This window comes from Tupaia chinensis, unplaced genomic scaffold (assembly GCF_000334495.1).
Source record: "Tupaia chinensis unplaced genomic scaffold, TupChi_1.0 Scaffold000392_1, whole genome shotgun sequence".
Taxonomy (NCBI): domain Eukaryota; kingdom Metazoa; phylum Chordata; class Mammalia; order Scandentia; family Tupaiidae; genus Tupaia; species Tupaia belangeri.
This window is the reverse complement of record NW_006159894.1, coordinates 150,031-164,679: the sequence shown is the minus strand read 5'-3', so window position 1 is coordinate 164,679 and position 14,649 is coordinate 150,031. Positions and strand designations below refer to the sequence as shown.

At 49.3% G+C, this 14,649-nt stretch overlaps 1 protein-coding gene across 1 annotated transcript in view; it reads right to left on the bottom strand.

Annotated features, from left to right (window-relative positions):
• Window positions 1-8,446, bottom strand: part of EVA1C (eva-1 homolog C) — a 109,604-nt gene extending 101,158 nt beyond the window's left edge. Inside the window, 1 exon segment of the mRNA XM_006153866.3 lies at window positions 7,245-8,446. Coding sequence (XP_006153928.1) covers window positions 7,245-7,404 — 160 coding nt within the window. The 5' untranslated portion in view covers window positions 7,405-8,446.
• Window positions 8,447-14,649: the final 6,203 nt, after the last annotated feature.

Below are 14,649 nucleotides of genomic sequence, written 5' to 3'. Positions count from 1 at the left end.
ACCTCTCTTCTCCAGCGGCAGCTGGACGGCTCCTTTGGACATTCAGTTTGGTTTTCTTTGATCACAAGCTGACTTTTCACTCCATAATTTTTTTTTTTTTTGAGAGGCTTTTGCTATAGGGTGCTTGCGCTCAACAGAAAGACAAAGCAAGACAGAGAGATGGAAAGTGAGAAGTCATCCCCCAGGTGGGATGGCCACGCTGCAATCCCTTCTCTTCCATTCTCCTCTCAGGATTTTGGGCACACACGCACACGCGCCCAGTGTAAGTTTAAGCTACCGGGTCTGGGACTTGAACTGTGGTCGACTATGTGGGAGTCCAATGACCTAGCCATTATGCCAACTGCTGGTCCCTCATAATTTTTTTTAAAGTGAAGATACCCTGAATAAAAGGACGATGAAGTGACTAAGGCATAATAAAATGCAGGTGTGTGTGTGTGTGTCTGTTTGAGCATGTGCATATATGTAGATGTTGGGAGGTGAGGACAAAATGTTCCTGGTGCTGGCCCCGAGGTGTAGTGGTTAAAGGAACCAGATCCCATATAACTGACAACAGTTCGAATCCTGGCCCTGGTGGCTTGAGTAATATGCCAGGTGCATGCGTGTGCATGGCCCAAATGCTAGAGGAAAAGGGATTGTGGTGCGACTCTGACCCACTGGGGGCTGCTTTCCCCCTTTCTCTCTCTGTCAAACACATGACCTATGACAATTTTAAAAAAGAAAGGAAGAAAATGCAGTCCTGGTCTCTGTGGTGGTGAGTCCTGCGGACACCCAGCCAGGCTCACGTGCCCTAGGATCAACTGAAGCACACAGGGGGTAGCCCTCCTCTCTGAACACCAGGGCAGTGATTCTCATTCTAGCTGCACATGACAACTGCCTGGGGAGCTCGACAAGAGGGCAAGCTTACATACATTGTTTTAGTCTCTCCAAGTGATTTTCATGTGCCACTAAGGTTAGGACTCACTGATTATCTGTGAGAAGAACAGCAGGTTCAACTTCTCCAAAGGACAGCCGTGTCCTTTCCATCCAGACCTGGTTTCTCCCTGCTCCAGAGCCCCAAGATCAACTGAATTATCATAGGTCTATACCTTGAAATTCCTGGCCAGTGAAATAAGGAGCTACCGAGTGGGCTTATTTACTAGCTGCTATTTATTTACTTATTTATTTATTACCAGAGGGCACATGCACTCACCAGAGAGAGAGAGAGAGAAAGAGAGGGGGAGAAAGCACCCTTCATGGGGTGTGCTCATGTCACGATCCCTTCTTCTTTTCTCCATCTTGCCAGAACTTGGGGCATACACATGCATGCACCTGGTCTATGTTTGAAACTGCCAGAGCCAGAATTCAAGCTGTGGTAGCCGTGTGGGATCCAGCTCCCCTAACCAGGAGGTTATCGGGCTGGTCCAGTGATCCACTTTATATTCCGACTTATATGCCACACAATTCATATATTGAAGTTGTAACCGTCAGTACTTCAGAATAACCGTCAGAATAAGACTGTACTGTATGGAGGCCAGATGGTGGCATGATGGTTAAGGCAGCGGGATCCCACGTGGTTGACTGTGTGGTTTGGGTCCCAGACCTGGAGGCTTGAAAAAAACATACTAGGTACATGTGCATGTCTGCCCAAAATTCCATGAGGAGAATGCAGGAGAAGGAACTGCAGTGTGGCCATCCCCCAAGAAGGTGCTTTCTCACTTTCCTTCTCTCTCTATGCCTCTCATTGGCAAGCACATGTGCCCTATAGCAAAAACTAAAAACAGAATGTACAGTAAGCCTTTAGTGTCCACAAGGGACTGGTTCCAGGATCCCCCCACTCCCTATAAATATCAAAATCTGAGAATGCTCATGTCCCTCCTATAAATGGAATAATACTTGTATATACCCTACAAACATACCCTTAGATATTTCAAGTCATTTATGGATTATTTATAAATGCTATGTAAATAGATGTTCTACTATATTATCAAAAAAATAATGACAAGAAAAAATGTCTGTATGTCTTCATAACAGAAACAACTAATTTTTTCCAAATAGTTTCAATCTGTGGTTGGTTGAATCTAGGAGGGCCAACTGCATTTGGAAACAGAGCCTTTAAATGGATGATTAAGTTAAAAAGAGGTCCTTAGTGTAGGTCTTAATCCAATATGACTGGACAGACATAGACAGAGGGAAGACCATGCAAGGACCCAAGGAAAAGACAGCCACCTACAACGTGAGTGAAGGAGAGAGGCCTCAGAACAGTCCACTCTGCTTACAACTTGACTGTGAACTTCCAGCCTCCAGAACTGTGAGAAAATAAGTGTGTGCTATTTAAGCCCCCAGCCTGACGGGTTTGTTACCGCACTCTACCAGGAAGTGCACTCCAGGACCGCAGAGCACTTAGAGAGCAAGGAGTGGAACACAGAGAACAACTTCCAACACATAATGACCTTGCTCGTAGGTCTGAGGCACTGGGGTATACGGAAGGCCTTCAAGGCTGCCCCACTCTCGTTGTTTGCCACCTCTGCACCCACTTCCTGCTTCTCACACTGACCTCGGTGTGTCCTGGGGCAAAACTGCATGTGTGAGCACATGGTTACGACTACTTCATCCGAAGGCAGGAATTCTCTCGAGAGTCAAGTGGGAACTAGAACAATTTTCCACCCTTTCTTTCCTTCTCTTCCTCCCATACCTAGTTATAAACCCATCAATCAATTGCTTTGAACTTCTCTGAGAAGAAAGAAAAAGAAAAGGAGAGAAAGAGAAGCAGCTTGTTCTCAGCAGAGAAATAACAAAGACTGGAACCACAAATAAAGTATGAGAGACCGTCATATACTAAGTCTGAGAGTCACCAATATGCCACTCTTATTTACTTATTTATTTGAGAGAGATTGTTTTTCTATAGGGTGCGTGTGCTCACCAGAGAGACAGAAAGCCTGAAATCCTTCCCCCACCCCCACAAGGAGGATGTGCACTCTACAATTTCCATTCTCCTTTTGGGATTTTGGGCACACACACACACACACACACACACACACACACAAACACAGTGTGAGTTTCAAGACAATAGGTCCAGAACTGGAACCACAGTTGACCACACGGGAATCTAGTGCCTTAACCACTACGCCACCTGCTGGCCCCCAACATGCCACTCTTTATGCCACGGCGAAATGTAAAGGGTCCGTTGTTTTATAGGTAGACCCCCAAAAGACACTTCTCTCTTCTTTCAGCTCTTAGCTTCATGCTTCAGCTCCCTGTCTTATTCTCTTAACAAAGAGGACAATAGGGAAGACACACTTTGGGGTTTTGTGGTTTTTATTTGATTTTTGTTTTTAAATCACTGATCGGGTTGAACATTTCTAATTCTCACTTTGAGAATGTAGTTAAAAGAACAGAACTCCATCCTGAACAGGAAAATGGATGCATGCCAAGCACATCTGAGTACGGGATTAAGGATCAGAGGCACTCATTTTGCATGGACTGCTCTTGCCTCAGCTGGGATGCGTTTTTAATGCAGTGATGATAGCCTCCCCGTGGCCGCTGGCTGCATCTCAATATCTTCAGGGATGAGCCAGGAGGGGGTTTTGGGGAGCCGTTTCCCAGCAAGCTTTGAGGTGATTAGCACAAGTCACAAGCATGTAGGGGGAGGAGGAAGCCATCACGCAGGCAGACTTCGGGTTATTAAGAGTAAGGTCTAATGCTCGAAGCCCCATGGCAAAAAAAATCAATGACCCAGGAAAATGACACCAGCTGACAACCTCAGGAAAAGGCTTCAGGAAGAACTGCAGAGAAGAGAAAGGCGTAAATAACTTTCTAAAACTGCTCTGCTAATCTCCTGAGAGGCCTGACACTATATGAACAATGTCTGAACCCCTGACATTCTGGAGCTTTCTTTCACATGGAAACACCATCCTCCTTCATGGGGTGATGGGGCCTCAAGCTCCCTTCATCCTCCACCAGTTTTTGATGTTTCCCTTATTTAGAAAAACAAGCAAGTATCTGCATTAGCAAAGAGTGCTTCTAAGTCGTTGGCTATTGTAAGGCTCCGTGGGGGAGCGTGCACTGTCTCTTTATAGGTCTGTTTGGTTTCTGTACTCTCCTCCAAGTTCATAAAAAGGAACAGGACTGCCTGTCCCCAGGAGGGCAGTGAGCTTTGAGGCCAAGGAGAGTTTGGAGTTACTGATCAGGATCCGCTGCTTTAGCCCAAACATTCAACAAAACACTCAAGCTGTCTTCGTTAGAGCTTAGGAATTTTCCTCCATGCTGTATCTCACATGGTTGGGGGAACCCTAAAGGTTCGTGAAGCTTCAGGTCAAATTAGCTAACTTTGGAAGACTTCACCTTTTTTTTTCTGAAGCTTTTCTAATGTCTCCCTGATCCCACACTATATATTAATAGAACTTGGGTTTTAAACGTGAGGGAGTCTGTGGTTTGGGAGAACATTATCTTTCTCTTTCTCCCATAAAGGCTCCCTGGCTGGGCTGCGGTGGTGCTGCACGATGCTGGGGGATGCTGGGGGATGCTGGGAGCCATAGTGAGGACCTGGGTTTGGCTCCCGGTTGACCTGCAAACGCAGGGTACGTGGTTCTGCCCCTGCCGGTGACTCTGACTGGCTGTAAGGGCTGGGGGAAGACCTCGGGGTACAGACCCTATTGAGGGGGGTGTTTCTCGCTCTCTCATGAAAAAAAAAAAAAACTTCAGGGCTAGATGGTGGCATAGCCATAAAATGGGACCCTGTGAGGCAGAGAGACCTCCCTGAGCATGCCAGGTGCACATGCTGGCAGGCCCCATCAGGCTCGATGGCTAGCTTTCTGTCTCTCACTCACAGAATAAAATATATTTTAAAACATTAAAAACAAACTTTTTAGGTTGTTTTTATTTTTGTTTTTTTTTTTTTTTTTTTTTGGCTCTCTAACATTTTCTCCCTATTCTTCGGATTTCTGAAGAGCAACACAGATCAGAAAAAATGCGGGCTGGTTGTGGATGGACCTTGTGATGTCACCACCTACTGCTAGCTTAAAAATTTTTTTTTAGGGCCAGCAGTTAGTGTAATGGCTATGTCGCTGGACTCCCACGTAGTCGACCGCGGTTCGCGTCCCGGACCCGGTGGCTTAAAACTCACACCGGGCGCGTGTGCATGCGTGCCCAAGATCCCGAGAGGAGAATGGAGGAGAAGGTATTGCAGCGTGACCATCCCCCCTGGGGGGTGATTTCTCACTTTCTGTCTCTATGTCTCTCTCTGTCTGTCTGGTGAGCGCACGCGCCGTATAGCGAAAACCTCTTTAAAAAAAGGTTTTTTTTCCATTATTTATTTCATTTTACTTATTTATTCATTTATTTAAATTTGACTAGAGAGAGACAGACACGTACAAATTTTATTCGGAGGGAGAGAGAGAGAGAGAGAGAGAGAGAGAGAGAAAGCCACCAGGTCTGGGACTCAAACCATGGACAGACATGTGGGAGTCCAGTTCCTCAACCACCATGCCACCTGCCAGCCTGCTAGCTTAAAGAGTTTTAAGCCTGAAATTAAATTCAAACAGAAAGCAGAAAGAAATGACTTTTACCATTTCTATTACTTAGAGGAACCTATATCAAAACATCCATTTCACTCAGAATAGAGCCCCCTCGTTTGACAGTTCAAATCTCCTATAATAGTTGCTAGTTTCAAGTCTGGAATGAACAGTTCTCAAACTTGGGTGGTAACCTATAGACTGTTACAAGTATCACCACTGCTTCCCTAAAGAAACAAACTCTAAGTGTCTATAATCTGTGAGAACAATCTAATGGTTACACCGCAATTTGCCTAAAGCAATATTTGTTCAGTTGCAATGATGTCACAAAAAGAAAAAGTCTTGTCAGCTTTCAGTTCTTAGAATATTCAGAGCTAGACGGTGGCTGAATTTAGAACAGCTTGCCATAGCTTAAATCAGCAAATAGAGCTTTTTTAGCAGCCAAAAAAGTTCTATTACAAAAAGAAAACAAAACAAAAAGTCAACAGCACTTGAAAAGCCGGGTGCATTTCCCCAGCACATTTACCTCAGCGTTCTGATCCTGTGGGGCTTGATTTAAGGGCCCCGCTGTGCTTGCCAAATAGGCATATCTTGGCTTCCTTTCCTAGGCAGGAACGCTGCCTTGATATGAAATATTCAAAGCAAAGAACCTCTGACCTAAGGGCTCTCAGCTAACAATGACATTCTCTGTAAGTAAACCAGAAACCCAACTCAGCTTCTGGTTTGCCAGTGTTCCTCGCCATGTACTAGTCTACTGCACAAACAGGGCTGAGGAACGCCTCCATTTACACGAGTATATTGCAAAAGACCCTGCATGGCATGGTCCTTCAGGGACTATGCAAAGCCTGAACTTGGCAAAAGATCCCTGGAGAAGGGGGAGTGTGGGGTTAAGGGCTGCTTCCTGGGCTGGGGAAGGCTAAAGGTCTCCAACCTTGCGAGAGGGAGGCCCAGGGCTCATTCGGTTGGAAGAACATGTTGCCGAAGCAAGTGCAGCGCTAATATAAACACGTGACCCTCATAGCCATCATCAGCTTATTAATAGAAATGTTCATCTTGAGGCGCCACACCTGCACCCTCAGAACTAAGATCTGCTGGGGCAGCCTGGATCTGATTTCCCAAAAAAGAAAAGCCTCAAATAACGACGGGAGGAGGAAGTCTTTATTTTTTGGAAAGGAAACTGGAATGGGGTGGGGGACCCTGGTACCTTTGGGCGGGAAAGTCGCAGCCGGTATCTCCCCTGTACCCTGAAAGTTGCTCGTCTGGAGCCACATCTCTGCTAAACCCCCAGTCCCTGCGGGCTTCCCTCCCTGCCCGCCAGAGCGGACTTCAGGTCCCTTGCTAGCCCGTGACCCCAGGAGGCTGGGGCACCCGACTATGCGGGTGGCAAACCCAGTGCAACTCCTCTGACCAACACGTGTGTTTTACAACTGGGCGCGGCACCGGGCTCAGCTTAAGGAGGCTCCAGTGGGCGCGCGTGGGTCAAGACTGGGTCCCTGACGCTGGGAGATTAACCCCAGGTCAACAGCGGGGCGAGGAACTGAAAGCACTATGCACCTTCCTTCTTGAGAAGTGTGAGTGGGGGGTGACCCTGCTGCCACCGCACACGTAGCCATCTCTGCGGTAAGGGTTCGCACCAGTCAGGAGACCGCCTATGGGCACGTCCAAGTCTAACAGACCCCGCCGCTCCCCTGGTGGCAGAGGGCTCACCTGGGCGCGCCGCGCCGCCCGGGCTCACGCAAAGGAGGGCGCTCTTACCGGAGAAGTCGGTGAGCGCCGCGATTTCCCGGGAGCAGACCAGCACGGTGCAGTAGAAGAGGCGCAGGAGCTGCCCGGGTGGCTCTACCTGCCTGCGGAGGCCGGGATGCTGCGCAGGCTGCGGCGCGGGCGGCGGACGCGCGTGTCCCGGCAGGAGCATGGTGCGCAGCGCAGACGGGCGCCCGCCAGAGGCTCGGCGCGCGGGGGTCTCGGGGCTGGGGCCAGCGTCACATGGCGAGACGAATCGCTGGCCAGTTCTTCCACCGCCCCCTGCCTTCCCCCGCTACCTTCCGGCCCAGGCTAACCGAGCCTCCTGCCCAACGCGGGCCAGCCCGGACTCCCCAGTAAAGGGGAGGGGGCGGAGAACTGGGGCGGGGCGAGGAGCCCCGGGAAGGATCCGCGTAGTTTCCCCGAGAGGAAATCTCCGCCGCCGCCGCGCGGGAGGAAGCCGGGGGTGTGGGGCTTTAGGCAATGCGTAGGCTTCATGCGCCCCGCGGCTGCCCAAGCCGGCCCCTGGCGCGCTGCCAGTCTCGAAAGGCGCCCCCAGCAGCTCCCCTAGGGCCGCGCAACTTGAGCACCTTTCACGCCGGGGTCTCTGCCCCGGAGACGGCCCGGCACCCCTGGCCCGGCCCACGCTGGCCGGGTGCCAGCCTCGCCCTGGCAGCCAGAGGAGCGCGCCCGGTGCCCGTGACGCACTTTAGAGACAGCTCAGCGCGTGCAAACCGGGCGCCCCCGGGGCGGAGCCGAGCGGGGGCACAGGCAGGCGGGGTCCTGGAGGCGTGGGATCTCGGCACTGCCTTGCCTAAGACCCGCCGCGCCCCACGTGCAGTCCCCAACATGCCTGCGTATCCCCATTTCACAGAAGAGGAGACTGAGCCCGGGCACTCGCCTGCAGCGCATGCACCAGGACGGCAAACCCGGTCAGATGGCCCCGAGCCTGTTCTTCTCGCTCCTACTACGCTTTCTTTGGGTGCTGGCTGTCCGCAGCGCCAAGGGACCTGCCAGTGGAGCGGCATTAACAGCCACCACCGAGCGCTAATAGTTAGGCTTCGTTCTTACGTGGGCCACTGCATCTTTTCGAACCTCTCGATTAGGGACCGTCGGACCCACGTTAGGAAGCCCAGCCCGTGACAGGCTCGGGAAACCGGAAAGTGCGTGGGGATCCCACGGCCGCGCGCCGGGTGCGGTGCTGGGGCCCGGCCACCCAAACCCTACGCACCGAGCGGAGCGTCCGGGCGGGGAGGCGCCGGCGGGAGGAAAGGGGGCCGGCCCGGCTGGCGCTAGGCACAAACTGTTCCCCAGCGCGCCGGGGATGGCCTGCCAAGTTCGGGGCGGGCCTGACGCGGAAACGTAGATAATGAGTCCCAAGGGCGGGGCCCGCGCGGGGCGCCCGCCGGCTCCCAGGCTGCGAGTGTCCCGGAGTGCGGCGGAGAGGCCTGGAGCCAGAGGACACAGACGCGCGGTCCTCGCTGTGGATCTTCTCAGAGGGGGTCCGCAGAGACCCCGGGGAACTTGGGACATGGGTTGCACACAGCGCTCACCGGGGTTGGATCGACCGAGTTGGAATTCCTAGTGCCACATCAGTGTTTGCTGAGTGCGGTCCGGTCTGCAAGGTGCGAGGATTTTTAAAAATCTACATAAAAGTAAAGACTCAGAGGCTAGACAGGTGTTGTGGTTAACCACCAGATGACTGGACCCCACATGGCCTGCTGAGTGGTTTGAGTCCCAGACCCTGAGGCTTGAAAACCACTGCCTGTTCCTGTGAGTGCATGCCCCAAATCCCGAGAGAACTGAAGAACGGATTGCAGCGTGGCCATCTCTCCTGGGGGGTGATTTCTCACCTTCACAGCCCTCTCCCCACCCCCGCCCAGTGAGGGTACAACCCTATACTAAAGTATAAAGAAATAAATAACTGTTCAAATTAACTAATTAAATGAATGGGTAATTATTTACAGGGAAAATTCTCCAAAGTATCATATTAAGAAAGGAAGGCAGTTTCTCTCCCCAAAAGTTTCAATTTGCATAGACTTTCCAGAAACTTGCTATCACAGTAAGTTAGGACACACCATCAAAATAAGCACATAAGTAAGTAAAATAGAAACTAAAAACTCAGCTGTTGACTAGCCCTCAGACATAAGCTTTCCTGTGCATGTTCAGGGTGGGGAAACAGGCGGGGAGGTGGGGGACAATCGCAGAATGGAGCCCCTCTGTAAGTCTATTGAAAACCCTGCTTCCTCCTGCACTGTCCCTTCTGTTCATTCACGCAAACCGTGTGGAAATGAGCTGGGCACCAACGAATGCAGCCGCTGGGGATGCGGGCACAGGGAGGGAACGGGCTCCCTGGGGCTGGGGATGGCAGCACTGCCGCGGGTCTGTGCTGGCCTCCAGATGCCAGTGTGGCACGGTCACTGATGCTTATAGCATCCCAGGCTTCCATGTCCATAGAGCGGGAAGGAATAGAGTGAGACAGGCTTATTGTGAGGATTTAATACGTTGACTCAGCCTGAAACCTAGTGTTCTGTCAAGACGGGTCTCATTACAGCAGGGAAGACAGACATGAAGCAGATAACACAAGGACCCCCAGGAGCAAATGAGGATAACAGGGGGAGCTAAACTAGAGGGAGGAAGGGGATGTTAGGGGGAAATTTAAAGCGAGATGGGTGAGAACAATGAGAAGATGGTCAAACAAAAGCTAGCAAAGGCTAGGCGTTGGACATCTTAAATAAAAGGACCAGCATGTTGAAATCCACAAGACTGACTATAGAAGGATAGAGAAGGGACCAGCAGATAGCTTAATGGTTATGTTGCTGGAATCCCACATAGACAAACGCAGTTTGAGTCCTGGACTTGGAGGCTTGAAACTCACACTGGGTGCATGTGCAAATGTGCCTCAAATCCCAAAAGGAGAATGGAGGAAAAGGGATTGTGGGTGGCCATTCCCCCAGGGGGTGATTTCTCATGTTCTTTCTGTCTTTCTGTCTTGCTCCATCTCTACAGCAAGAGCAAAAACCCTATAGCAAAAATATCTCTCTAAAAAAGAGGAGGATGGGAACCAGCAGATGGTCTAATGACCATGTAGTCGACCAGGGTTCGAGTCCTGGACCCAGCAGCTAAAACTCACGCTGGGCTGGGCGTGTGTGTGTGTGCATGCCCAAGATCCCAAGAGGAGAATGGAGAAGAAGGGATTGCTGTGTGGCCATCCCCCGGGGGTGGGGTGGGTGGGGATAGCTCGCTTTTTGTCTCTCTGTCTCTGTCTTTCTGGTGAGCGCACGCACCCTATAGCAAAAACCTCTCCAAAAAAAAGAAAAAAAGAGGATGGAGAGAAATCTGGGATTCCAGAAGCAGAGGAAAGGACAGCGCAAGGTGATGTGGAGAGTTCCACAGGACTTGAAGAGCTCAGGGCCTTGAAGACCTTGGGGAGCATTTCCATCTTTATCTTAAGCCAGCAAAGAGTGATAATCAGAGGAGTGACATGATTGGAAGTGTATTGGTAAAATTACTATGGCTGCCAAGTTCAAATGGACTGGAGGGGTCAAAAGTGGTTCCGGGAAGTATATACCCCAACGAAATTAAAGCAGGAACTCAAGCAGATACTTGGACACCAGTCCGTTGCAATAGTACTCATAGTGGCCAAAGATGGAGGCAATGTAAGTCCCCATCAATGGATGACAGGATAAGCAAAATACGAAATAGTATTCAGCCATAGAAAGCATGAAGTCCTGCTTTGTGACAACACAGATGGATTTTGAAGAGATTGTACTAAGCAAAATAAACGAGATGCAAAAGGACACATTGTCTGATTCCTCTTACATAAAATACCTAGAACAGGCACATTCAGAGCAACAGAAAGCAGAGCAGAGGCTGCCAGGAGCTGAGAGGAGGGGCGTGGACAGTTTAGTGGATACTGAGTTTCTGTTTGGGGAGATGAAAAGGTTATGGAAATAGATAGTGGTGTTGGCTGCTTATTTTGACTGAAATTTTACTTGCTGGTTAAAATGGCAAATACTATGTTATGAAGGAGACTTTGAAAAGTTTATGGAAAATGGAATTTAAATATAGGTTAATTTTGATGCAAAAAGTTTTCAATTCCATGCCTGCTTTTTAATAACAGGCATTGTCTACGAACTTTCTGAAGACCTCTCTCATATATACTAAGCATAACTTTTGTTTTGTTTTTTTTTTTGTTTTGTTTTGTTTTATTTTTGTTTTGTTTTGACTGTAGGGCATGAGTGCTTGCCAGTAAAAAGGGGGGGGGGGGGAGTGAGAAATGGAGGGGGAGGCTGCTGTCGCAGAAAAAGGGGGGGGGGGGGGAGAGTGAGAAATTACTCTCCTACTCTCCAGGGAGGATGGGCATGAAACAATCCCTTCTTCTCCATTCTTCTTTTGAGCTTTTGAGCATGCACGCACACGCGTCTGGTATATTTAAGCTGCTGGGTCTGGGGCTTGAACTTCTCAGTTGGCCGTGCGGAATCCAGCCACTTTAACTGTCACAGCACCACGGGCACTAACCACACTTTTTAAAAATTAATGTTGTAGGGGCTAGTAGGTGGCATGGTTAAGGTGCTGGATCACACATGGCTGACTCTCAGTTCAAGTCCCAGACCAGACAACTTGAAAAATGACACTAGGCATGCATGTGTGCATGCACAAAATCCTAAGAGGAGAATGGAAGAACCCTGTGCGTCGGGAGCTGAGTACCACGTGACAGTCCATCGTTCAAATTCCAGCCCGCATTGGCTTAAAAATCACAGCAGGCACATGCATGCTCAAAATTCAGACAAGAAGGATAAATGGAGCCAAGGGAGGGCAGCATGACCACACTCCACTGAAAGGTGTTTATTCTATCCTCTCTTTCTCTCTGGTGAGTGTACAGACCTAACAAATACATACGTATGTACACATACATACATACATACATACATACATACATACAGTGAATCCAAGGACGAAGAGCAAGCCAAATAGTAAAGTGTTGTCAAAATATTATACTCTCAACAACCCTTTGATATAGGTATTAATCAGGACCAACTACATACTTTGCTGGGAGAGAGCTTCTCACAGGGGCAGTGCAAAATGAAATTATTGGCCCTTGTACAAAAATTACTAAGAACTCCAAGACGGGACAGGTGAAGGTGCACAACTAACCCACATGGGAAGGTCCTGGGATTGCTTTCCAGGGCCTCCCTGAGGATGCTGGGAACTTGTCGTGCCTGTGACCCAGACCAGCGAAGGTTGGGGGTGGATTGTAGTATGAATACCCTGTTGGGGGAGGTCTCTCTCTCTCTCTTTTTCTCTCTCTTTTTATTTCTGGCTTTTTCTCTGCTACGGAAGAAATAAATACACTTAAAGAATTTTTTAAAATCCAAAATAATAACAACAGAATATTAAACCGAGCACGGGCTTTCAGTAGAGTCGCGTGGAGCTGGCCCGTACTTCCACCATCTCCATGTATCAGATGGAGAAAGCGAGGACGCCGACTCACACAGAGCAGTGGAGCCGGGATTTGAAACCCTCTTCCACTGTAAGGGCACAGCAACCAGGATGTGGACACTGAGATGGAGATAAAATAAACTGTCCCCTTCCTTGTGCTGGCACTTTGGGCAATCTTGTAATGTCTTGCCCAGGTTTGAGAAGAGCCTCTATAGCTGCTTTATTCATTCTATGTGAGAAGCACCCTTGCAGGACATTGTAAGTTAGATGTCTTAATTCCTGCCTCTCTCTCTCTCTTTTAAAGCAGCTCTATCCTTTCGTTTCGGCTCTAAGTTACATCTCTGTTTTCCTTCTTTCTCGAGTTCCTGGCTACTTCCATCCTTAATGTGCACACCTATTTTGGAACGTGCTTTTGTGCTTTGTGCTTAAATTCCAGCCCGAGTGTGTCCTTGCACCTGAGCCATCAAGGTAAGGCTTTTGCTGCTAATAGAGATGGGCTGAAGTCATTCTGAGAAGACCATTTATCGACTTCGAAGAAACCAACCTTTCAGCTCAGGAGAGTGAGGCAGAATGTTCTGCAGAGCTATAAAGGCTTACTTTTAAAAAGCAAAAAGTGTGGTTTGTTTACAGAGCTGGCACCACAGAGCCACATCAATACCAAAGAGCCTGCTTGCTGAGGGCTACTAAAGCCAGGGAGGTACTAGAAAGGTGGTGGGAGCATGTTTATCTCAAAAGTCTATGGGAGGGGTTAAGGCACTGGACTCCCACTGTGGCCAACTGCAGTTCAAGTCCCAGACCTGGTGCCTTTAAATTCATGCCAGATGTGTTATGTGTGCAGGCCAAGATCCTGAGAGGAGGGTGGAGAAGGGATTGCTGTGTGGCCATTCCTTCTGGGTGGTGGGGAGGGTGATTTCTCGTGTTCCCTTCTTCTGTCTCTCCCCAGTGAGCATATGCACTCTGTGGGAAAAATCCTACAAAAAGAGAAAAAGCCTATGGGAGAAGACCTTTAAGAATACATGCACAGGGCCAGTAGGTGGAATACTGGTTGAGGTGCTGGACTCCCATGTGGTCAGTGGTGGCTTGAGTCCCAGACCCAGTGACTTAAAGCTCACACTGGGGTAGGGAGGGTGGTATGGTTGTTAAGGCACTGGACATCCCACATGGCTGACCATGGTTTAAGTCCCAGACCTGGTGGCTTGCTTTCTCACTTTCTCGCTCGCTCTCTCTGAGTCTCTGTATGGTCAAATGAAAATAAATGAATAAATAAATAAAAATTTAAAATAATTCTGTAAAAAAATTTCTCACACTGGGCATGTGTGTGCATACCCAAAATCCCTAAAGGAGAATGCAGGAAAAGGGATTGCAGTGTATCCATCCCCCCTGGAGGGTGATTTCTCACTTTCTGTCTCTGGCAAGTGCATGTGCCCTATAACAAAAATCTCTTAAAAGAAAAAGAAAGGATATATGCTCAGGGGGTGGATGGTAGCATAGCAGGAGAACTCAGTACTTTGCAGGACTGATCCACTGCCAAAGGTTCTGAGTTTAGTCCAGAGACTTCCCTTAGTATTCTGTGTACACATGTGCCCATGATCTGGAGCTGGTGGTGGACTGCAGCATTGAGATCTTACTGGGGATGCTGTCTCTCTGTCTCTCTCTTTTTCAGTCTCTCTTACTCGTGAAAGAAAAAGAAAAAGAATATGTGCACCGTAGTCAACTGAGGTCTGTATGGTCAGCCCTTCCAAAGTCAAAGTCATCTCATCCCATAGTGTCTGCTTGGTGACCTCACTCTGCAGACCTCGGGTCGGGTTCTGGAGGAGTCCAACCCGGTGGGGCTCCAGGACCCATCTGAGCCCTTTGACCTTTGAGCATCGCTTCCGGTTGGTTCAGTAAGTTGGCAAGGCCGCTACTGTATGCCCCCTGACCTTGGAACAAGCTTGGGTCACTTAGCATGTCGGCAAGACCGCTTGCTATTCGC